This window comes from Arctopsyche grandis, chromosome 6 (genome assembly GCF_051622035.1).
Source record: "Arctopsyche grandis isolate Sample6627 chromosome 6, ASM5162203v2, whole genome shotgun sequence".
NCBI classification, from domain to species: Eukaryota; Metazoa; Arthropoda; class Insecta; order Trichoptera; family Hydropsychidae; genus Arctopsyche; species Arctopsyche grandis.
The window spans coordinates 28,416,876-28,441,541 of NC_135360.1; the positions used below are offsets into that span (position 1 = coordinate 28,416,876).

Sequence of the window (24,666 nt, forward strand, 5' to 3'; positions counted from 1 at the left end):
GAAAAATATGTATATAAAAATAGATAAATAAGATAACGTTCTTATCTGATCCGAATTATTGGATTAGAAAAGAATGTAAACGTGTTGGAGAAGCTTTTATCCAGCCGTGGATGGTAAACAACCTACAAATGATGATGATCATATGATATTAGTAGTGTTGTGCCCGATGAAATACCATCGCATGGATTATGGCAGAGCATCGCAACGTGAGTGCCCCGGCCCTTTTTATACCGTAGACATGACTTTAATATAACACGTGCGAGTGAGATTGCGTGTGAAGGAGACAACCGATGTTAGTTAAAGTTTTATCACCTATGTATGTAGGGAGTAGCTAGCGACTACGGAAGTACTCCATGACTACAGAAGCACTCCTACATCCAAAAACTTTACGTCAAATATTGTACTAACGAGAACTCGAGTGTCAGATGTTCCGTGATCGAGATTTTAGTGACTTGGGCGAGATCACTTTTTTGCGGAATAATTCGTTTACCATATATTATACATTAAGAGGGCTGGACAGCAGCATCTTGTCCATACAAACGTACTATTCTTCTCCCTTCCTCAATTATGGCACTAGAGAAATTATTTTTTAATATGCTATGGATATCCACCATTGGGGTGCATCTATCGTTTTATTTTTTTGATTCTTTTTTATAGGACATAGGAGCCGCCAAACATCTATAAAATCGCCTCTTTTTTACACCTACGAAACGGGTCCAGCGTGCTTATTTAACGGTCGATTTAAAAAAAAATACTCCGATAGATGCACAGAAAGTATCTTTCTCATACCGATGATGATTTTTTTTTAAAAATTGGTCCAGTTTTGCAGGTGAAAATAGTAGAATACGAAACCTCGATTTTGTCAAATTAAAATACGTTTTATCTGGTCGAAGTGCAACTGTCGCATTCACTCAATATATATATATTGATATATATTGTCGCATTCACTCAATATATACATACACTCAATATATATATCGAAGAAAGGAACGGTAACAAAATTAAGGTTTCGGGTGTACAGCCCTCTTAAGGCACCAAATTAAATGACCAGTATTTTAATCAATTTCGTTAAGTATATGAATCAGTTTTCAGCCAGTATTTTATTAACAAAATAGTCAGTATTATATTATTAAATGTCAGTATAAATAACAAATGGACAGTATTAAAATCTGACGTACATTTGCCAGAACAAATAACAATGCCTGTTGGATGGAGTTGTCTATCAAGATCGGTAAACGGGCTATTGCGCAAATTGCGATCTCGCGCACGACAATGGTTGCCACAAAAATCTCGAATACGGAATATCTGGCAGTCGAGTTCTCGTTAGTACAATATTTCGCGTGGATCGACGGAGTTTTTGGGTGCCAGATGTTCCGTGATCAAGATATTAGTGATGTGCGCGAGATAGTTTTTTGCGGAATAATCACCGAACCTAAATACTGACCTTTTATTATTCATACTGACCACTTGTACGGACGCCAGGGGTTCTCAATCGAGAAGCCACCTGATGTCGTTTTAGCTGATCGTCGTCTGTGGTCTGTTCTCTGGTCTCTGCTGATGGCTGCTCTGCTCACTGTCTCCCTCTCTCGTACCGTGTGCGTATGTAAGCGTGATGTTTGGAGATGGAAAATGGTGGGAGATTGTATATAATGACAACAGGTCGTAAATCTATTTTGTATGCAACTATATTTCAAGTTAAATGTACAGAGAGCAAGCAGGGGGGAAGGGGGGAGTTCGTATACAATGGTAGCATGTGTGCTTGAGGTTATGCACCAAGCACGTGTGTCTGAGTTGTCTGCCTTCGGGACGAAGACAGACCAGGCTTCCTCAATACACCCTGGACGAATACTGGAGCTGGTCTCCAAGTATCGTCAAACATCACCAGTCTCGAACTGGTGATTCGGGAATGTGGTTGGCTGCGCCTCAGGGTGGCCAGCACAAAAAACATCGGCCAGCTCGTGGGTCGTAAGGCCACGAAAGCCGACCGTCAGACAATAGGTCTGAACACCACTTGTATTCTGAAAGATGGATTCTATCCATTTAATATGGGTTTGGTGCAAACGATCGAAAAAGCGCCAGACAGATTGAACCACAGATTAACTGGATGGCTGCTTCAAACGCAATTATCGACTTCACGAATGAAAAATTGCACATCAGATGACGAGTAACCTTTCGATGTGCACAGATGCAATTATTAAAATTGAGTTGGATCTTTCTGGCGAGTTTTTAATAATTTAATAAGGAAAAATTCGGAACTAAGGTATCAGAAGCACATAACGTATACAGGGTAGGTATGTCGGGACTTCGGGTAGATTTCGCTCAGTGTAAGTGCGAGCAGGGCGCACGCATGAGGTACACGTGTCGTTAATCTATGGTTCAGTCTGTCTGGCGCTTTTCGATCGTTTGCACCGCATCAATTTAATATACATAAATACTGACCTTTCATATTTAAATACTGATAAAAGTAGACTAAAATGCAAGCCATATATGTATTATGTAACGAACGGAACGGTCGTCGGGAAGCTGGCTCTGCGGTCGTCTTCTCGTTGAAGCACTGCTGGTCGGGTCACAGCAGCGGGAGGGGGAGGCAGGAGACAAACTCCGTACTGCCTCGTGTGGACACAAGATGGCGATCTCTGGGCGTCTCTGAAGACGCTCGGCGGAGATGCTGGATAGGGAGGTCCTTCCCGGATGACGGCTGGATGTCGAGAGAAGAGGCTCTGCGGTCGTCTGGTCGGTCCTCTCACGGCTGAGGTTTCTCCGGAAACGACGTGAGGAATGCAGGGGACGTTGTGCTGGAACTCAGGGGAGGGAGTGATGCTATACTCGACCTCAAAGCGGTTCTTCAGCACTGATGGTGGATTTCTGGGCCCCGTCTCCCCCTGGAGACGTGCACAGGAGAGATCTTTCTTCGACGGGCGATCGCGGGTGAGAGAGGCTCGCTCTACATGCGCGCGCGCCTATAAGGCTTTTTTCTGGGTGGCCACTCAAAATAAAGGGCGAGTGTAAATGGGACGATGGGGAGAACGTCGCGTTACAATTAACATTTAATGTTCCCTATTGCAACTTTACCTAAAACAGATGTGTGTACACATCCTAAAATTCTGACTGGGCGATTTCATGTTCAATTTTTGGGCTGGCAACACTTTTGACCCGGCATCTTTCATAGGTTATGTACCCTTCTGGCATATTATTATTCCCGAGTACTAGTGGTCTATTTACTACCAAACGTCACACTGCTTCACTTTAACAGGATGTAAATATTACTCCAAATTAAATATATCGAAAAACTTTTCATAATACTTTAACAAAAACTGTTTGAATTTGATGCATTTATTTTGTAGACATAATATGTAAATATTGACCTCACTGAAACTGTCAAAGATTAGAAAATGAGTGATCTGACCGGAGACTGCGCCCCAATTGAGGCATCACCTTTGTCTTTGAGCTTCACTGAACCACTATCTCAGGTGAAACTGCTATATTCCATAAATATCTCGATAAACCATAACCCTATACATTCTTATCAGACAAGCCTTATGCTTGATAGTGATGACGTGAATTGTTAATCTTCGATTGTTTTATTACTTCTTCAAATAATCATAATATCAACTTCAGTTTGGAATTAGGTTTGGACATCGATACATATTACACTTTCTCTAATGAATTCCTCTTTTAAGTAGAAGGTATTCAGTTTAAATATATCACACTGTTCCTTACTCTCATTTTATTTTCAGACCAATGATCTGGTGTCGACTATAATTTTGACGTCGGAACAAATGGCGGAATTGGGTCTCAAGTTTCAACCATCCTCGGACGAGTGTGTGAACGAGAACATGAACTTCAACATAATTGCCTACGATGCTGTACAAGACGTACAAATTGAGCCTGTTGTAGAGAAGAACACGAAACCCACCAATCGGGTATCGAATGGTGGTTTTCAATTAATCACTGATCACATTTCCGGAGACTCTTCTATGGAGACTATAAATTTTACCATTGAGAAAAATTCAATCATTAAAACAAACCGTGTGACGATAAAACCGGAATTATCCGCTAGAAACCAAACCGCTTCAGTTTTGAACAATCACTTGGTTGTATCGTCTAATTTGCAAACAGATAAACCTCATTTAGTCAAACCAAAACCCACATTTACAACTGCTGGACGAAATGTAAACAAATCCAATCATATTTCAGTACTTAAAAATGCTGTTTCATCTCAAGTTTTGAATAGTAAAGTCAATAAGAATAATATTAAAAGCAAAAGTAATAAAAAATCGATTAATACTAAAGCTAAAAACAATTCAATGCCTTTGACGTCTATTCCATTGCTGCCAAAACCACCGAAAACATTGATTCAAACAAATACTACAGAAAATTTAAGGTGCTTGCATTAAATTTGCTCTATTAATCACTATACGTGTATCATATTTTTACTTTATACATTAAACGTTTCAGTATAAGTAAAGGAAATCAGCATCAAACTGTGTATATTTTACAATCGGGAGATCAATTTCATAGGTTTGTATTCAAACTACATTTATTCGTATATACAATTGGTTGAATTAAAAGTTAATACAATTATTCATATAATCACAGTGTTGATAAACTGCAAGGTGATAATTTGAGAGTCGTCACTGATGCTGTGAACACCGTCGTCGGCGAACCAGAGAATAAAAATCATGTATTGTTTGATCCATTGTCCAAAACGAAAATTATATACAGGTTTTTCATACTGTTTACTTCGAAATGTTTATAAGTATTTATGCATTTTTATATATTTTTTTGTATTTTTAGAGTATTAAATCCTGAAGATTTAAATCTATACGATCCCGGAGAAAATGTTCCAAAATATCCCGTTGCACCAGTACGAAAGTTAGCACCGAAACGGAACTTGAAAGTGAAGATGCCCGTTCAAAGTGAAACTATTATTCCACAGGTTTTTTAGTTTTCTGACTTCTTCAATTCTATTTACCATTTAATATTATTTGTAAATACAGATTTGATTTGATTTTAGATTACTTCCGTGACCCGCAGTGGACGGAATGTACGACCACCACGCCACATATCAAATGATTACAGCCAGATTAATACAGACAAAGATGAAGAAACAAATTATGAACTGAATCCGAAAACTTTAAACGATGATAAATCAACAGTAGAAAGAGTTCCGTTACGGCAAAGACATCGCTGTCCTCTATGTCTGAAGGTTTATCACAGCACAAAGAGAATTGCTAGACACTTTATCTCATATCCAGATCATGCCATCAATACAAAATCCAGTGAAATCTTAAAAGAATACAAAAAAGCTTGTTTATCAAAGAAACCTACGACTATTGATGTAGAATGCCAAACGGAATTTTTAGAACGTACTTGCAATATGACTGATTTGAGTAATTTAAAAGATAGACAGCATTTTAAAATAATTGATGGTACTGCTATAAACGTAAGTAAATTAGACAGAGATAAAGAGGAGCGGAGTCTTTTTAAAATTTTCTTTAGAATCCTTCAAAGAACGGCGCCTGAAATGCGAGCTAACGTTTTCCTCCGTCAACTTACTCAATTGACTATGAAACTGAGGAAGCTAATGCCATGCTTGTTGCACAAATCTAAAGAAAGCTCGACGTGTATAATTAACGATCCCATCGGAAAGTAAGTTTTCATGTAGCTTTCACTTAAAAATCAAATTTAAAAAAATAATCTAAATCTATATTAATTTTTTTAGAATGCTAGACTTATCACCAGGCGAATACAAATTAAACATGGACGCTATCAGCTGTGCCAAGTTTCAAACTGGAGCTTGTAAACATACAAAACCTAATGTAACCGAAAACATCTCCGATATATCGTATGACAATTTATGGAGTGATAAAAGTAAAGATTGCATGCAAAAAATCGATATCGACGAATGCGCCAGAACGAATCCGGTCGATAAATGGACGGCAACTGTGCCGAAGCGAAAGTGGATACCAATCGGCTCCGATAACGCTTTACAAGAACCGCTGAATGCCAACGACGAGAACTGGATTCCGACAGATTGCAACGTCCTAGTAAACAATCCTCCGTTCACTCAAAACGACGGGACTATCAAGACTTGGAACACGACTTTACACGATCATAACATTAAAAACGACACTACCAACGGCAATTCCTGGATCTCCAACACGATGGAAGATCTGTCGAAGATAAACATAACCCAAGAATTGACTCCTCAGAACCATCTGCTGACTGCATCCGTCGACTCATCTTCGAATCTAGTTTATGAAATAGATAAAGACATGCTGCCATTGAACGGCATCACGTCTAATTCTTCCGTATGCGTCGACGAGACTCCCGACACTGCAAATTTCGACTTCACCGACAGTCGCTTCGATATGCAAATCGACTCTGATAAATTAAACTTTTCAAACGCACAATACAACGAACTTAAATACGGCAGAGACACTTTGCCGCCGTTTAGAAAAATAGAACCGAAGAGTATTCAACTGCCTGTTGGCTCGTTGAATAATATAACGTCCGATGCTGACAAATTACACTTGCCGACTGACGATTCGATGCTGAACTCCGACAGCTATCCAATCACTTCGGAATCTTTAGATATTTCTATGGACGCTCCGCATCAGATCAATGCTTTAGATACTATAGTCGACTCGTGCAAAACTGTAACCATGGACTCTAGCGAGGATACGATTCATTGCAGTAGTGAAACCTTGTTGGGTAATTCCGATTTGAATCTACCGATAAGTGTCTCGGATAGAAACGAGACGATGTTATCGGTCAGCGAGTCGAGTTTAGATGAAGCGAGGTTGAATTTGTCTTCGAATCAATCCGTGTTGAATTTATTAGATCCATTGGGCACGGATTGTTTGTCGTTTTCTGATTCCGACCTCAATCCGAGAACGCCTCTGGATCTACAACTTGACCTGTTTCCCTTTCACAATTCATAAATCATAAATAAAACGCGAAATTATTTTACAATAAATGTTATAATATTTATTATAAGTTTAAAACTATAATTTTTGTGAATATAAAAGTAATTTAAAAACAAAAATATTACACGATTGTGTATGTATTATGTATATGTATAATATATATGTACTTACATATGTATGTAGTTTCGTAAACGATAAATTTTCTAACATTAGTTCAACAAAAATATTAAAATACAATAACAAAGAGAAGAGGCAATTGAAAGTAACACAGTGTTAAACTAGCCTTAATTTTATAGGAATAATAAGACTTAACATATTTGCGTTATGTAATATTAAGTAATTTTTTTCAAACGACTTTATATTTTTTGTATTAAATATTTGATAAGAATGATATTTCTTTTAATTAGCTGCTACGATTTTATTATAATTTTGGAACACAAGCAATTTGGCCAAATTAAAGTGTTTTGGCATACAGATAGCACAAGTGTTTTAGTCAAGATTTTATTTATTTAAATACATAAATTCTTCCAACTGCTAATGCAATGAAATTTGCTCTTCTAAAAATACTTAAAAAACTAATATATGTAAATACCGAAGTCAATTTAAACACATTCCTGATGATGAAGTAATCCAAATTCCAAAGAAAAATTGTTACTCCCGCAAAAATAAAGAGATCAAGCATATATCAATTACAGATTATCAATATTGTATGTACATACTGATTAATTTTATTATTTAGGAGTTTTGTAGTAATAGTTCTATGAGATCTAAATTACTTCACCGATACAATGCATAAACGTTTCACATTAGTACGATACAATACTCAAGCTTACGGATACTCAACATTCTCAATTCATACTTCTTCAGATGTTACTTTAAATTACTCTACCTCAAACCTTATATCCCAACGATAGACCATAACGTTGTTCATCTAATGAAAAACAAAACTTATGACATCTGAGATTCCTTTTAAAATAAAAGACATTCTCAACAATTTCTTTCGACCCGATTTCCTTAAATCAATTGATATTAGCGTCTTCTAACATTGAAGAAATCTCTATTGCTTTGATTAGTCCTGGGTCATTCCTCATGTTGAGACACATGCTCTTCAATCCCGTCACTTTCGGTTACGAGTGCCCTCTCCAATATAACCCTTCCTTCCTTGTATCTAAAAATAAACATTTAATTAAAAAATCAAACAAAATTAACAAATATCACAGTTCAATACAGACCTCTGGTTTTCTTCTGTTGCAAATTCATAGATCCATCCCAATTTCGTGGAGCAGTTCTTACAGGATACATCTCGCACCATGTGGCGACCAGTGAGCATAACACGATCTTGAACCTCGGAGTATACGAGGTTCACGACTTTGTTAAACAAAAACGCTCTGCCTAAAAGAATTAAATCAAAAAAATTAATATTCTTAAACAAATTTCCGAATTATAAATAAAAAAAACCTTACCAGTGGCTCCTGTAAAGCGTGTGCTGATGAGTTCTGATCGATTTGTTAGATTTGTATCGCAAGCAGCGCACAGAAAAAGCCTCGACCCACCAATGTGATCCAGAAAGATACGACCCATGTCGAAGTTTGCTATAAGAATGAAGAAAAAAAATGAATTCAATGTAAAATGTGCCACTTTTTGGAAGACAATGCTTCTAATTTTGTTCAGATTGAAACCAAAAGAGAGTATGATTTGTCTCAAATTTTCACTAACAAAAGCAATCGATGGAAAAAAATCAAACAATGCCAATAGGGCTCAAGTTATTCAGAAAAAGAAATTTGACCTCATACTCAACCAACATTCATATGTAGCCTGATTTACTTCTCCATTCCCGAAAGTAATATTTTATAATACATTCCGCCATATTTGCTTATTATAAATGGTACGTACTAATGGATACATACATTTTACAACACAAGATGAGTCATCACTAGCTATGACAAACTCGGGGAATCAAATTAAAGCAAAATATATAAATTTACAATGTCCATTCGCATGTACATATACACACTCCAGTAACATCACTCACTAGTGATAACAATGTGATAAAAAAACTGATTTTTTTCCGTCTATTGCTCACCAAAATTCGATGTAGACAATTTAGCTTCGTGGGCTGTTCAGTGACGACATTCAATTTGCAAACGTGTAAAGAATACGTTTGGAATACGATAATAAAGTAAAGAAAGGCAATCTTACATTTCGGGTGAACAATAACAAAGGAAACTATCCGATATATGGAGACAGCTGACTATTGACAGCACACAAATAATACTTTCATCTTGGTCGTAACAATACTTTTGTTGTACAGGCACCACAGTAAAACAGGTAGGTAAACTGTGTATTTAAAACATTTACAAGTGTTATTGGCTTTTTTTATTCACGTGTAAAGACTTTGGCTGGACTTCATAAATTTAGATAGTGGTATTTACTGAAATTTAAGAGTTTTAATAGCCTCTTCTTCGCTTATCTAGAATAGCACATTAAGATTAACTGAAAATAATATATTAATGTATCATCAGTTAATAATGAAGCTTGGATATTGGGCGATCAATGGGTGACCAAAACTTGTCTTTTAATTAGCAATCTGGATTCACAATATGAGGGAACTACGCTCCATAGCTAATAAGATTTCGTAACTAATCGACTGATAGACCTCACTACGTTAAGAGGGCTGGACACCAGCGCCTTGTCCATACAAACGTAATACACTTCTCCCTTCCTCAATTATGGCACTAGAGAAATTATTTTTTAATATGCTATGGATATCCACCATTGGGATGCATTTATCGTTTTATTTTTTGATTAGTTAGTTTTTATAGGAGCTAGGAGCCGCCAAACATCTATAAAATCGCCTTTTTTTTACACCCACGAAAATAGTCCAGTGTGCTTATTTAACGGTCGATTTAAAAAAAAATACGCCGATAGATGCACAGAAAATATTTTTCTCATACCGATGATGAAATTTTTTTAAAAATTGGTCCAGTTTTGGAGGAGAAAATAGGAGAATACGAAACCTCGATTTTGTCGATTTAAAATACGTTTTATCTGGTTGAAGCGCAACTGTCGCATTCACTCAATATATATATTGATATATATATATATATATTGTCGCATTCACTCAATATATACATACACTCAATATATATATCGAAGAAAGGAACGGTAACAAAATTAAGGTTTCGGGTGTACAGCCCTCTTAAAGGTATATAAACATTTTGAATAAAAGATCAGCGAATCGCTTCGTTGATTTATGCGAAGCTGGCTATTCGAGGTGTTAGTGATAGATTAAGATGCAAATAATAAACTAAGTATTTTACCATGATTACTCGTTGTATAATATATTTTACTTCGATCTGGAAAACTTTTTTTGCGACTTAATTATCGAGAATATGAAGGGGTTCTCATTTTATAATTTTAGGCCTGGTACTAAATGATGAATAATATTTTCTTGCGAGCTATTTTTTTTGTTAATATTTATGTATAATTATAGCACACATTTGAACTTTTAATATAAATATACGGGTATATTCCATTCAACTAATAATATTTTAGACACAGTGGCGCCGTCCACACGCACGGTATCTACTACCGATATTTCCATATCCAGTTCCCATATTGCAACCTGTGGTTGCTATTTAGGAACTGGATATGTAAAATCGGTAGTAGATATCGTGTGTGTGGACGGCGCCAGTGCATATACCCGTAACCTCCGCAGAGTTGTCATGCGCTGTCATGCATATACACCTCTCACTCGTGCTGATAGTGAGAGAGTGAGAGGCGCATATGCGTTTCCGCTATTCGCCACAGATGTTCTAGTGGCGCTGTCGGCTACTTTTGCCGCTAGGTTGCCGCCTGCCTTGTCATCTGTCATCTGTCACTGTCACATTGTAGAGAAAGTCGGAGATATGGAACGTTGGTTGTTGTATTTTTGTGTTGCATATTCGTCCCTTTGTCAACCAACCTCAACGTGCAAATAAAGCCATCCATTTATATGCGGTGGTGTAGACTGTAGTGTGTGGTGGTTATTTTATAGCATTCAACCGTTTGACGTTTGTTTTGGTGCGAGAACTCCCTATGTTTATTTTGCGATTTAGCTATTAACATGAACTGTCGGCTTCAATCAATACTCTCAAGATGTTCACATGTATGCTCGTTCTATTCCACAGTATGTTTATAGATAAACTTTGGCTGCTAATTGAAGTTTAAAAGCATGAGCGCTTTTACCAAGTTAATTGCTAAATAAATATGCAGCATGTGTATTTTTTAAGAGGGAATGACATTAGCCTGCGGATTTTTGGATAAATATTATCCAACGTAATGCTGTCATTGTTTTAGCTATGAGGATAAACTTTGCACAGTAGTGGCCATCAAATTACATTGAAACAAGATTGTTTGACGGCGATTTAAAATATTGTTAGTATGCTACAAGCCGTGTATTATGTAGCATACTAACAATATTTTAACCGTGGAAACCATAGTCGTAGGGCTCTTTTCTTAAACATTGTTTTTAAATTATAGTTTATACCTTTTTGTCCTAATTTTGGATTAGAGTAAAGTTAAAATCAAATTTAATTGTATGTGAGTTTCAATATATTTGAAACTTAACTTCATTTACATATATTCAGAAATTTCAATCTTCATTGACAATTATTTTTGATACTTCCCATTTCTCACCATTTCTCAGCTACCTTGGGTTTTCGGTTTTAAATTAAAATAAAAGCCAATTTATACCAATGAAATGGCATTTATTCATACAAAAAAAAAATTACATTTGTAATATTTAAAACATTCATAACAAAAAAATATATACATTTTGGACATTCAAAGTTATTTACTAAATTTATATATGTATACTAAAAATTATAAAAATATTTAATTTACAAAAATTCAAATATTACAATTCACATGACTTATAAGTGTCAAAAAAAAAAAAATTAAGCTTCTTTTCGTCAGTAGTGCTAAAACATTATAATTCTCAGTTGGGATAAAATTTAATATAATACAATATTAGCAGTACTGTTCAGTGAGGACCACGAGAAGGTAGAAGCTTAAAACCTCACCAGGAAATGGTTAAGAATGGAATAGGAAAATTAGAATGGGAGAACATTAGTAAGAATGAAGCTAAAAAGAGGTATGTAAAAATCATTATTATCCATTAAGAAAATAGATTAAGAAAATAATAGATTAAATTAATAGAGATTTACACAAATTTTTGAAAATTGGGGTTAGCAAAGGGGAATAGTGTTGGCCGGTGTATCTGAGGTCGTCTTAGTCGGCTTAGATGGAGTAATCTTTTGTTTCTCAATTGCAAACAGGCTCGAGAACGGTGGTGAACTCATGTTAGAATAAGTAGTGTTTTGTTCCCCAGGTGCGACCGGAAATATTAAAACATATATATATATATATATATATATATATATATATATATATATATATATATATATATATATGTATATATATATATATATATATATATATATATATATATATATATATATATATATATATATATATATATATATATATTATATAATATCTAAAACATTATAGATAAACAATATAAGTAAAACAACAACTTACACTTCATTACATTACCAAAGGTCAAACAAATAACGAACACTTAACAGCATTCAATCTTTTCAGAGACTTGGGAAACAACACCTATTGCAAAGCCTTAGTAATATTTTTCCCAACTCTAAAACAACAATCGTCAACCTTTCGGACCTTACAGAACACTAAAGAAAATAATAGATTAAATTAATAGAGATTTACACAAATTTTTGAAAATTGGGGTTAGCAAAGGGGAATAGTGTTGGCCGGTGTATCTGAGGTCGTCTTAGTCGGCTTAGATGGAGTAATCTTTTGTTTCTCAATTGCAAACAGGCTCGAGAACGGTGGTGAACTCATGTTAGAATAAGTAGTGTTTTGTTCCCCAGGTGCGACCGGAAATATTAAAACATATATATATATATATATATATATATATATATATATATATATATATATATATATATATATATATGTATATATATATATATATATATATATATATATATATATATATATATATATATATATATATATTATATAATATCTAAAACATTATAGATAAACAATATAAGTAAAACAACAACTTACACTTCATTACATTACCAAAGGTCAAACAAATAACGAACACTTAACAGCATTCAATCTTTTCAGAGACTTGGGAAACAACACCTATTGCAAAGCCTTAGTAATATTTTTCCCAACTCTAAAACAACAATCGTCAACCTTTCGGACCTTACAGAACACTAAAGAAAATAATAGATTAAATTAATAGAGATTTACACAAATTTTTGAAAATTGGGGTTAGCAAAGGGGAATAGTGTTGGCCGGTGTATCTGAGGTCGTCTTAGTCGGCTTAGATGGAGTAATCTTTTGTTTCTCAATTGCAAACAGGCTCGAGAACGGTGGTGAACTCATGTTAGAATAAGTAGTGTTTTGTTCCCCAGGTGCGACCGGAAATATTAAAACATATATATATATATATATATATATATATATATATATATATATATATATATATATATATATATATATATATATATATGTATATATATATGTATATATATATATATATATATATATATATATATATATATATATATATATATATATATATATATATTATATAATATCTAAAACATTATAGATAAACAATATAAGTAAAACAACAACTTACACTTCATTACATTACCAAAGGTCAAACAAATAACGAACACTTAACAGCATTCAATCTTTTCAGAGACTTGGGAAACAACACCTATTGCAAAGCCTTAGTAATATTTTTCCCAACTCTAAAACAACAATCGTCAACCTTTCGGACCTTACAGAACACTAAACTCAAAATTTCAAATCCCATAGATTAAAACCATGATTTTTTTTATAAAATTAAAATTATAAATATGAAATAGTAACTAATTCGCAATATATTTCGCAAATAATACGCAAAAAATTGGATATCGTTAATGTTAATATAGTGACTGTATAATGATTGAAAAATTATAGTAAATCAACAATATGTATATTCATTATGAAAAATGCAAAAAAACATTTTAAATTAGTTTATCGAAAGAGAATTAGTATTAAAAATTATTAAGTGCATAAAGGATTAACTATAGCAAAATAATAGCTTTCAAAAAGCGTGGACAAGGATAAAGGACAAAGTATTGTTATAATTACATCAAAATTGTCTCGCCGACCTGGTTGGCGACCGTTGCTCCAAGAGTCTAAGCTACCGATATGCGCCTTCCACGTTAGGCAGTCAATATAGAGGTGGCTTATTGATAGTAAACATTTCATTATAAAAGGGCGTGCATATTATACATATATACAATATATCAAAAGAAAAATAATCAATACTGCAAAGTTAAATTCTATTGTGGTTACAAAAAAAATACACTATAGAAGATTACGTTTGAAAATATTGGAAACGGAAGGAGAGTTGGTATTTAGTACATTGTGACCAATAAAGCGTTCTAATCAAACCAATTAAGCTAAAATTAGTATTCGAATTTCTAAAGATGATAGAGACCTTAAAGACATGTCGCAGATGAAATAAACGGTAGTAAAATTTTAAATTTATTGAATTCCGTTCACGGTAGGATGAGTAAAAATATACTTCGAGTTGTGAATATTATTTAAGATATGCAAAAGTTTAAAATTTTCGAAAAGTATCAATTTTTGAAAAAAAGTTAGATAAAAAAGGTGATCTGTTTAAACGTCTACATATATATACGAGATAGATATTAGATTGCTTAATCAATAAGGCTAACAAGAAAAAATGCATAAAACACATAGATTATGATTAATGAGTAATAATTAATGTCACACAGCGTTAGGTCTATTTAATGATATGTTTTCAGCCAAATTATGTCGTCTTTTCTTCTTCTTTTGAACACCCACCAATGCGGGGCGTCCAGAACTTAATCTTTTGTTACCTCTAGTAACGCCAGATCGCCTCCTGGCAACTGCTGTTGGTTGAACGTTTATTGGGGCTCTGTAGTGCTTTTTAATTAGTTTTCTTTCTGAAAAGCGATCTGCTATTGCTATGTAATCTGATGGATTTTTGCATTTTTCAATTGCAGAAAAAATCTTTTTACGATGATATATTGATAAGTTTTTATTTAGTTTATCAAAAGTTTCACGTTCCCAATTCAAAATTTCCTGATCATCTTGTACAGGGGCAATAATATTGTGAATGCATTCTGAAGTGGAAGAAAGCTGTTCAATAAGAACACTTGAAATTAAAGGCTGTTGAATGTCAGTCGAAGATGAAGGCGAAGGCTGTTGAATGTCAGTCGAAGATGAAGATGAAAACTGTTCTAAAGTAGGATGTTTTTCTAATGGTTTATAAAATTCTTTAGTGTTAGCCTTGTCGCCTAACGCTAATACTGCAATACTGTATCTATTTTCTAGAGTCTTTTCTTTCACATTGTGAAACAAAGCAATGACTCCAGCTTGGTGTTTGCACATATTTCCTAGATATCCAGTATTGCAAGTACAACATTCTAATCTAATATCTACTTCGTATACTAAATTTGGAATTTTTTGACTGGGGACAATGTAAACGAAACCATTGTCACTCTCAACTATGTTGTCTTTTGTGAGATATGTAATTTTTTTAGTGAAAGGATTTAAAATATGCTTCTTAGCTGCATTTCTACCGTGTGCGAAATCCATTAACCGGTCCTTATAATATCGGTTCATTTCAACGCAAACATAGCCTATAATGTCTACTGCATTGAAAGCTTTACATCTATTCAATACAATGTCCTTAAAAATCCGAACAGTTATCTCGGCGTAATTGTTTGTTTGGTTGCCACGTGTAAATTGATTTCGATATGCGAAGCACCAACTCTCTCTACGTTCCCAATACTTTTCAACATATTTAATCCACTGTAAATATTTTTGGCATATTCTAGAATTATTTAACTCAATTAAAGCTATATCGGCTTCAGGTTCGCTACTTGAAATAAGTATATTTTTAAAAAATTTATGTAATATTTTCCTGTCCTCTATTAAAATGCCATGTTTAGCATCCCAGAGCCACCTCCAAACCGCTTGCGAAATATGAAAAGCACATAACACTAGTTTTGAGTCCTTAAAAATACCACTAAGAGCTGAGCGTTCGGCATTAGAATCATCGGTCATAATATACCGAGGATTTATGTCCCCCAAGAAATCTTTTAATAGAGTAAATGCCGATGAATACTCGGCAGTTGTTTGCCCTTTGGTAATAATGACAGCTAACGGCACAGCACCTACCACACTTTCTGTTAAGACAAATGTGATAGTGTTTTGCTGCAGATCGCATGATGAAGTCGAGTCGATGAAAATTATGTCCTTTGTTGATTGTAAATTTGAAGCTCTTTCCATCAATGGAGTCATAATGCAAACGGTGAATGGATCTTCAATGAATTTAATCTTTGCAGCCCCTACTTTCTCCATCGCTTCAATAGTGTCATATATTTTCTGTACAAAAAAAATCAAAATTTATTATGTACACAACCTTGTGTCATGTTCATTGCAATAAATTGTATTACCTTGATCATTCCAGGAGCAGTTGTATCACCTAAATGATTTTTCTTCCATTTTTCATGCCAATGGGCGACTGTCCTACTTTTGGGGTTGAATGTACCATTCACCATTAATTTATCATCATCCCCAAATTCTTCTTTAAGAAATGCAGCATGCTCTCGAATTGCTTCTGCCACACTCATTTTGCTGTGAAAATAGCATTGAAATCTATCAAATGTGGCAGAAGACGGAGCTAACGAAGTGAGAGCTTCGGCACTCTCCGTATCATGGGAATGTTGTAAATTAATGGTTATTATGGCAGGAAAATTATCCTAAAATAAACAAAAAAGTAAAAGAAATATAAATAAATTTTTTTGAAATAAAAGTATAAAATACTATGTATTTTTTACCTTCACGTGTTGGTAAAGATATCTAGTACGTGTATTCATATATTTCACTATAATGTTAATAGACGCTAAACAGTCAAAATTTATTTTTTTCAACTTTTTATTTTTACGGCTGAATTGGCATTTATAATATTTTCTGTAAAAAAAAGGCATAAGTAACGCTTAAATTTGTATAGATATAGGTAATAGGAACTTGCCTGCAAACGTATTTTCCGCCATCGCCTCTCGACTGGGATACAATCCACCTCGAATTCGTAAGTTGGGCATACAAAGAAACCCAGTCGGCACAACCGTCAATGTCGTGGATTTCAGCAAAGATCTTCATCGACAACCTATCGTCCGAAATCGAATCCACCTTATACTTATATTTCTCAGGAAATTTGAGGTCCATGTTGAGGTGTATGAAAATGAACACCACGCACTATGTAGAGTAACGACAGCAAAAGAATCTCTCTCCTAATGGTGACCCAATCGTTGTGAGGTGAAATGGCCGATTTTTCACTTTGACCGTTGAGCATATCAAATGACCGACAGCGCGCCACTAGAACGCCTGTTGGCGAATAGCAGAAACACATAACGCATCTCACTCTCTCACTATGAGCACGAGTGAGAGGTGTATATGCATGACAGCGCATGACAACTCTGCGGAGGTTACGGGTATATGCGGCGCCAGTGTATCACAACAAGATTTTTGACCCAGTACCAACTTCAAATACTAAAAAAGATATTATGAAGCAAGAGTTGACAAAAAAAAAATACTTAAAGCCATAAAGCTTATTAAAAGCAGAAGTGTACAAATAAGTATTGGAGAATAAATGCAAATACAAAAAGTTTAGATAGTTTAATTGAGAAAATATGAACAATAATAAAGGGATATGTGGCTTCGAAAAACGTTGACATGATCATCGATAGTGCTATTATATGAATAGCTGAACCCGGCATGCGTTGCAATGCCACAGTAACGCTTACAATTCCCGTTCCCGTTCCTGTTCTTATTTCCGTTCCCGTTTCCGTAGTAGTGTGAAGTAGGCGTGGCGCGATTATTGTCACACTCGCGGTGAGATGCGTTGAAGACGGGAGGATAGCTTTACTTTCGCGTCAGTAAAATCGCAATTACGAATATTATTATTAAGAGGTTTTTTTCCGTTTTTTTTCACAGTAATCTTCCCGGCATGCATACAACAAATCCTGAAAGTTCCATCGTAATCGATTCAGTGGCTTAGGAGCTCATTGGCTACGTCCACACTACCGATATCTACACCCGATATTTACGAATTTTTCCATAACCAGTTCCTAAATAGCAACCACGGGTAATATGGGAACTTAATATGGAAAATTCGAAAATATTGGGTGTAGATATCGGTAGTGTGGACTTAGTCATTCGAGACACAGTCAGACATTAATTTTTATATATGTTTTTAGATAGATATAGATAACAAATCATTAAAATATGTAACGCGACGTTTTCCCATCGTCCCATAGGGCAACACTCGCCCTTTATTTCGAGTGGCCACCCAGGGAAAAGCTATATAGGCGCACGCGCATGTAGCGCGCGCCCTCTCACACGCGACCTCCCGTCGAAGAAATATCTCTCCTGTGCACGTCTCCAGGGGGAGACGGGGCCCAGAGATCCATCACCATCCGTGCTGAAGAACCGCCGCGAGGTCGAGTGTAGCATCACTCCCTCCCCTGAGTTCCAGCACAACTTCCCCTGCATTCCTCACGCTGTTTCCGGAGAAACCTCAGCCGTGAGACGACGAGGAAGCTGTTATCAACGCAGACGACTTGCAGTCAGGAACCTCCCCGACTATATACTTATATATATAACTATCCCAAGGTTAGTCCACGTTTCTACATAACTCGACTCTTGGAAGAATAACGACGTATAACGCCCTCTGCATAAAGACGCGCGTAAATCCGTTCATTACAAGTACCTTTTGTATACCGTATTTATAAAATTCAATAAATCTAAAATTAAAAAAGGATCTTTTGTTTCATTTTCGAGAAAAACTTACGATTATATTTTGCGATCAACCGGTAGTTTTCAACAACATTTCATTGGTCGCTCTTTCGTTGAAATAAAACTACTCCAAAATTTCATATAAAGTGACTTTATAATTTTCTAGCTGATCTCGCATCGGAACGTCTATTTATATATTTGAGCTCCCTATTTTTACAATAGTCCCGTTTTTCTGGAAACAACGACGAAATAATGATCGCATCAGAATTGGACAGAGTAATCGTGCGTGGGAATACGAGCGATTCTATTCGGACTCGGGGGGAGTAATAACGAAAGTGAAACGAGAGCGGAGAGCGTCGTGTTGTCGATTTGCATTCGAGTGATGTGGAAGTAGAGGAGTTGCAGAGCGTGCGGTAAAAGGCGAGCGTCGACGGGTGCAGCCGTAGCGGCAGCTCCAGTCTACAGTACATTTGCAACGTGCGTGGCCGCCGCTGACGTCACCGGGAGACCACCTCGCCCCTCGCCCCTCGCCCCTCAACTCTTCGCTCTCTGACCCTCGGACACACTTCAGGTACCCACACCACACACCCACCAACAAACTCCCCACAACACCTACACCCCACTCCTGTTCACTTTCCCCAGAGTCGAGTCGCGCACCCCGCCCTGTCTGCCCCACTGTGACAGAGCGTCGGCCCCACCCCTCGCCTCTCCACCCCCCGCACTCGATTTTGCACTCGCACTCTGACGACGACTATGAGATTCGTAGGCGACACGGAAGCGAATACGATCACGAATACGACCTCGTCAGCGTCGTGTCACGTCATTCCCCCTCCCCTCCCCTCCTCCCCGCTCGAATCTTCCCCCCTCCCCCCCAACCTTCGAATGTCACATCGCGCCGTTTTGTATGTTCGTCAATTACATACATTTGCATGAAATTCCGTTTCGCAATTGCATACCAATTTGCAAAACATACGCCTCGTAAAATCATCATTTGCATCTAGTAAGTACGTGCGCGTCTCGTTCGAAGAATCAGCTGTGTGACATTTATGGCGCGAAATGTGACATAAATCGTGCATTCTTTTGTTTTTTTTTTTTACATTATTTAAAATTTTGTTTTTTAATTATTTTTAATATGCTCGTTCGTTTCTTTGTTAGAATCGAAACGCAATGCAAAATGATAACATGTTCTATTGTGCATATGCGATTTATTTCTAATTTGATACGCAATTATATTCCAATTCGATTCCAACTGTACTCAGCTCAATTTTAAAATACTGTATTACATATATTATTGCCGTTGTTAAACTAAATTTCAACTTTATATTGCCTAATATGTAAAGAGTGATGAAGTTGTGGATGTTAAAAGTACCCATAATATGGATCCATTATTTCAACATATCTTTAATAAGATACGTACATATATTAAGGATTAAGTTTTAAAAAATAAACAATTTTGCACACTTTCTAGTGCTGAATATTATGATTAATTCAAAACATGACACACATTTATCAAAAATTGTGTGAAAGTGTTAGATAAAGGAATTCCTTCGAGGCGAATTCATTGTCCGTACACTTCTATATATAAATCGTAAACTATCTTGAACTTTGTATCGATCGAAGTTCATTGTTATATGCATTATAATATTGGGATATGATTCTTACTCTGACATTTATAATATAACACGATTTCATTCGGTTTTTTTATAATAAAAAATTGCTCAATTTATGTGTCATTTGTATTTCAGATTCAGACAAAATGTTTATTTGGGATTGGTTCACCGGTGTGTTAGGATATTTAGGTGAGTTAAAAAAAACACATTGTTATCTATTGAAATTACTATATAATTGAAATCTGGCTTACGTTCGTGTTCAATTAATCAACTATCGTCCGAGCACGTAATTATGATAAGAATGAAGCTTTAATGCTTGTATCGACTTTAGGACTTACGAAGCGAAAACGATACGTATTTGCTGGCCTTAAACATTCCGGAAAAAGAATGCTGATTGATCGGCTTCTCAAAGAAGGATTGATTCATCCATTGGATCAGTCCGCCTACGATAACAGCATTGAATGCGAAGCAAACTCATCGATCACTCGTGAGCATTTTTTTTTTTGTTTAATTCTTAACGAGAACTAACTGCATGTGTTTGTTTGTTCGTGTAGGACTATGGAAGAAATCCGGCAAATTGCTGTTTCTAGGGCTTGATAATGCTGGCAAAACAACACTTCTTCACATGCTTAAAGATGACAGGCTTGCTCAACATGTGCCAACATTGCATCCCAGTAAGCATCGCTTTTAATCTAACTTATGTACATAGATGTAGATGCATATAACATTGTTTAGAATTATTGCATTATGGATCGACTCTTCTTAAGTGGATACCTATACTGAAGGATCTGCGGTTAACATGTAAACGATTTAATATAGATTTTCAAGTAGCTCAGAAGTTAACCCTTTGAATGCTGAACAACGCCGATCGGCGTTTTGCCAACAAGTCCATGGACCTGAAGAATGCTGATAGGCGGTGTATTTTGAACATGTATAAAGTAAACAAGATTACTACCCGCTAAGCTTTTCCAGGTAGCATTGAAAAAAAAATGCATTGAACATGGGTCGTGTAATCCATGTCATTCATTTGTCAACGTTTATGAAGACTGGCTTACAGCGGAATTTCTGAATTTATAACCATAGCAGAATCACCCGATTGAAATCCCTAACTGCCGAATATTTTAGATTGTGAGCATTACTTTTAACCCTTTGCCCGCGGCAATAAATATAGCGAACAAGCCCTGTACACGGCACCTTTTTCGCGAATTTGGCAATCGAGTTTTCGACCTTAAATACAGATTTTAATATTTACTCAAGTAACCAGATATGTTAATTAACACATAAAGTATTATTTTAAATAATAAAATACATAATATATCTCGTAGTTTTGACTTAATTGTCAAATAATTATTCTTCATACAATTGAGACGTATCGTCGCCATTGGTCAACAGACGTGACGTCACATAAACGAGGTTTCAGTATGGTTCCACAAAAAACTAATTTTGACTGGTATATATTCATTTTAAGCAAATTGAATAGATGGCATTCAACTCACAGTAATATATTCAACCAATTTTGAACCTTAACCCATTTGAACCCAGAGCTCGCGTGAAAACACATTTCCCATGTGCACAGGACTATTTTTTCGTTTATTTTCCAAAATCTTTGAGTTATTTCATGGGAAATATTTTTTATAGGATAGGGATTTTGGGTTCAAAAGTCGTAAAAACAAAATACATGAAGACAAAATAATTAATTATTATGATACGGTACAAAACATTTGTCATGCAATGGAATTTCACAGTTATCACAAGCGGAAAACGTTTTATTTTTACAGTGTCCACAATTTCTCCTTTTCTGTTTGACCAATATCAAATGTCTTCCAACTTCCTTTTGATTTTGATTAACTTTGCCGGGTCTGAATGGGACCAATTGTTTTCGTTTTTGACCATAACACTTGCACAACGTCTCTGTTACCTGTCTGATAAATCCTAATTTATCAAGTTTACAACCAAAACTTTTGCTAAGAATCCAAGCGTTATTCACAGCTACATCGATGTTCCAAAACAGAATAGGCATGTACCATTTTTTCCCTCTAATACTTATGTTATAGTTAGAAATATGGTTATACATTTGATTAACCCCACCCATATATTTATTATACATATTTATACTAAATGGTTGATTGATTTCCACCCTACTTTTTTCTTTAACCGAATATCAGTTTCCAGGGGTGGTAATATGTATGTATATGGAATCCGGAAGTTGAGACTCGTCCCAATTATCAATTTCTTCCCGTATCTCTGCAGTAGTAAAATTGCATTCTCTGGAAAAAAATATGTCATTATCCCAAGCAGTCATATACGACTCTGTCGACTTATGATTTTTTTTTTTCAGGAATATGAGATATATAAACGCAATTTCTCTTATGCATATTATACAATAAGTCCTACTGTATTAGAAACATAAAGATAAATAAAAAATATGTAAAAATAAAAAAACTTACGTATGTTTTCTCTTCGACATATCTGCAAGTCGAAAAGCGCTCGATGTTATTGCCTCAAAACTCCAAAAGGAACTGATTTAATTTCGTGTGACTTTCTTAAAATTCATCACCAACATCTAACCAAGCGGTTAGATGTTGGTGATGGCATACTATCGTGTAAGTTCATAACTGACCGCGTGGGTTCAAATGGGTTAAAACAGTTGAAATAGGCGCATACAAGCCTCAAAATCCCGTGCAAAGTTCAGAAATTCTATGGAAGACAATTGATGCAAGTCCAAAAGGTTCAACGACAAAATGTCGCGTCCCCATGGAAGACAGCCGCGCTATACCCTTGTCGCCCAAAGCTTCCATAGAAGACGGTTAACAGCAATGAAGAAGATGGAACTAGTTTTGGAAAAATACATTCATTAATAGACTTCTTTTGCTTATTTTATATTGTTGCAAGATATATTAGAGTCTAAACACACCTTACAAAACTCGAAATCCTCAGCGGTAGTTACCTAGAGTAGTGTTTGAATTAGCCACAATTTTTATACCTGCTTTCTATTGGATTTCTAAATAATTCTAGTTGTTGAATTGTTGGCGAAATTTTCAGCCCGGCTGGCTTTCAACAATAAAGACGTCAGCACTCAAAGGGTTAATTAACAATAGGAACTGGTTCTGTACGTGAGATTGTATATCCCTGTGTATTGTTTTCACATTCAAGTGCCGTAGTTTATTGTTTTCTTCGTTACCGTTAGCGATGTGTCGATTCCAATTAATCGTTCGATGTTTGTTTTTCAGCATCTGAAGAGTTGTCAATCGGAAACATGCGGTTCACGACGTTCGATCTCGGCGGTCACACGCAAGCACGTCGAGTGTGGAGAGATTACTTCCCCGCTGTAGACGCGATCGTCTTCTTAGTCGATGCTTGCGATCGTGCCCGATTACCGGAATCCAAAGCCGAACTGGACTCGCTACTTACCGATGAAACGCTCGCCAACTGTCCTGTCCTTATTTTAGGCAATAAAATTGATAAAGTTGGAGCAGCTAGCGAAGACGAACTCAGACAGTTCTTCGCCCTTTACCAACAGACGACTGGAAAGGTAAGAGGATTTTTTATTACTACATATTTCTGTGATCAATGTTGAAACGGTTGTTATAATTGTCTTGTTTTTTTTGTGTTTTCAGAGCAAAGTGTCGCGATCGGAGTTGGCCGGTCGTCCGTTGGAGCTGTTCATGTGTTCTGTTCTTAAAAGACAGGGGTACGGAGAGGGATTCCGTTGGTTGGCACAGTATATAGACTGAAACATCTCAAATCTCACCAACCGTATATACAAACTAAATAAAAGTAACACAATATTAAAGACTTAACAAGGGCTGTATACTCAAGATAAGCATGATGTTCCGTGCAATTCAAAATGTTCTTACCTTCAAGTGAAGTGTTTTGCAACAGTTTGGTTTTTCGTTATTCTTCTTATTGAAAACTTAATTTCTGCTCCGGCAGCCGTTTGAATGTTAGTCAATGTACTTTTTATTTATATATATTTTGTATTTGTCAAAATAGGTTTTTTTTATATCTAAATAATGCATTTTTGGCCTGTATCTTTTGGTTGGGTTTGGTAAGACTACATATATATATATATATGTATATATTTATTTATATATATATGTATATATATAAATATAAAAACTCATTTATTTATTATTTTATGAATATTTTACTTGTGTATCATCATCCCGCTCTTGTCATATCTGCTCAATTTA

General features: G+C 35.6%; 4 protein-coding genes across 5 annotated transcripts; 2 read left to right on the forward strand and 2 right to left on the reverse strand.

Moving 5' to 3' along the window:
• Window positions 1-3,144: 3,144 nt before the first annotated feature.
• On the forward strand, window positions 3,145-7,309 carry LOC143913303 (uncharacterized). Its single transcript, XM_077433002.1, has 8 exons — window positions 3,145-3,256; window positions 3,345-3,470; window positions 3,738-4,384; window positions 4,459-4,521; window positions 4,600-4,725; window positions 4,798-4,939; window positions 5,018-5,652; window positions 5,726-7,309. The coding sequence occupies exons 2-8, from the start codon at window positions 3,393-3,395 to the stop codon at window positions 6,945-6,947; spliced, it is 2,913 nt and encodes a 970-aa protein (XP_077289128.1). The 5' UTR covers window positions 3,145-3,256; window positions 3,345-3,392; the 3' UTR covers window positions 6,948-7,309.
• Window positions 6,975-9,241, reverse strand: Ype (yippee zinc finger protein). Its single transcript, XM_077433003.1, has 4 exons — window positions 9,132-9,241; window positions 8,396-8,524; window positions 8,165-8,324; window positions 6,975-8,100 (listed from the first exon to the last, which is right to left on the reverse strand). Exons 2-4 carry the CDS (start codon window positions 8,511-8,513, stop codon window positions 8,013-8,015), a joined length of 366 nt encoding a protein of 121 aa, XP_077289129.1. The 5' UTR covers window positions 8,514-8,524; window positions 9,132-9,241; the 3' UTR covers window positions 6,975-8,012.
• A 4,746-nt stretch (window positions 9,242-13,987) lies between these two features.
• Window positions 13,988-19,677, reverse strand: LOC143913305 (uncharacterized). 2 transcript variants are annotated; one of them, XM_077433005.1, is made up of 5 exons: window positions 17,326-17,383; window positions 17,101-17,235; window positions 16,907-17,039; window positions 16,523-16,828; window positions 13,988-16,451 (listed from the first exon to the last, which is right to left on the reverse strand). In XM_077433005.1, the coding sequence occupies exons 2-5, from the start codon at window positions 17,226-17,228 to the stop codon at window positions 14,805-14,807; spliced, it is 2,214 nt and encodes a 737-aa protein (XP_077289131.1). In that variant the 5' UTR covers window positions 17,229-17,235; window positions 17,326-17,383; the 3' UTR covers window positions 13,988-14,804. The 2 variants fall into 2 exon arrangements, with proteins under 2 accessions (XP_077289131.1, XP_077289130.1); XM_077433004.1 differs by having other exon boundaries at window positions 17,101-19,677.
• On the forward strand, window positions 19,265-24,459 carry Sar1 (Secretion-associated Ras-related 1). The gene is made up of 5 exons (XM_077433007.1): window positions 19,265-19,434; window positions 20,609-20,662; window positions 21,028-21,147; window positions 23,704-24,005; window positions 24,091-24,459. The coding sequence occupies exons 2-5, from the start codon at window positions 20,620-20,622 to the stop codon at window positions 24,205-24,207; spliced, it is 582 nt and encodes a 193-aa protein (XP_077289133.1). The 5' UTR covers window positions 19,265-19,434; window positions 20,609-20,619; the 3' UTR covers window positions 24,208-24,459.
• Window positions 24,460-24,666: the final 207 nt, after the last annotated feature.

Excerpts from the sequence above, each read along its gene's own strand:
- LOC143913303 (XM_077433002.1), top strand. The coding sequence starts at position 3,393 with ATGAGTGATCTGACCGGAGACTGCGCCCCAATTGAGGCATCACCTTTG. Across the intron at positions 4,726-4,797 it reads AAAACGAAAATTATATACAG|AGTATTAAATCCTGAAGATT; the intron begins GTTTTTCATACT and ends TTGTATTTTTAG. Across the intron at positions 4,940-5,017 it reads GTGAAACTATTATTCCACAG|ATTACTTCCGTGACCCGCAG; the intron begins GTTTTTTAGTTT and ends ATTTGATTTTAG.
- Ype (XM_077433003.1), bottom strand. The coding sequence starts at position 8,513 with ATGGGTCGTATCTTTCTGGATCACATTGGTGGGTCGAGGCTTTTTCTG. Across the intron at positions 8,325-8,395 it reads ACGCTTTACAGGAGCCACTG|GCAGAGCGTTTTTGTTTAAC; the intron begins GTAAGGTTTTTT and ends TAATTCTTTTAG. Across the intron at positions 8,101-8,164 it reads GCAACAGAAGAAAACCAGAG|ATACAAGGAAGGAAGGGTTA; the intron begins GTCTGTATTGAA and ends GTTTATTTTTAG.
- LOC143913305 (XM_077433004.1), bottom strand. The coding sequence starts at position 17,294 with ATGGACCTCAAATTTCCTGAGAAATATAAGTATAAGGTGGATTCGATT. Across the intron at positions 17,040-17,100 it reads GGCGGAAAATACGTTTGCAG|AAAATATTATAAATGCCAAT; the intron begins GCAAGTTCCTAT and ends TTTTTTTTACAG. Across the intron at positions 16,452-16,522 it reads CTGCTCCTGGAATGATCAAG|AAAATATATGACACTATTGA; the intron begins GTAATACAATTT and ends TTTTTTGTACAG.
- Sar1 (XM_077433007.1), top strand. The coding sequence starts at position 20,620 with ATGTTTATTTGGGATTGGTTCACCGGTGTGTTAGGATATTTAG. Across the intron at positions 20,663-21,027 it reads CGGTGTGTTAGGATATTTAG|GACTATGGAAGAAATCCGGC; the intron begins GTGAGTTAAAAA and ends TTGTTCGTGTAG. Across the intron at positions 21,148-23,703 it reads TGTGCCAACATTGCATCCCA|CATCTGAAGAGTTGTCAATC; the intron begins GTAAGCATCGCT and ends TTTGTTTTTCAG.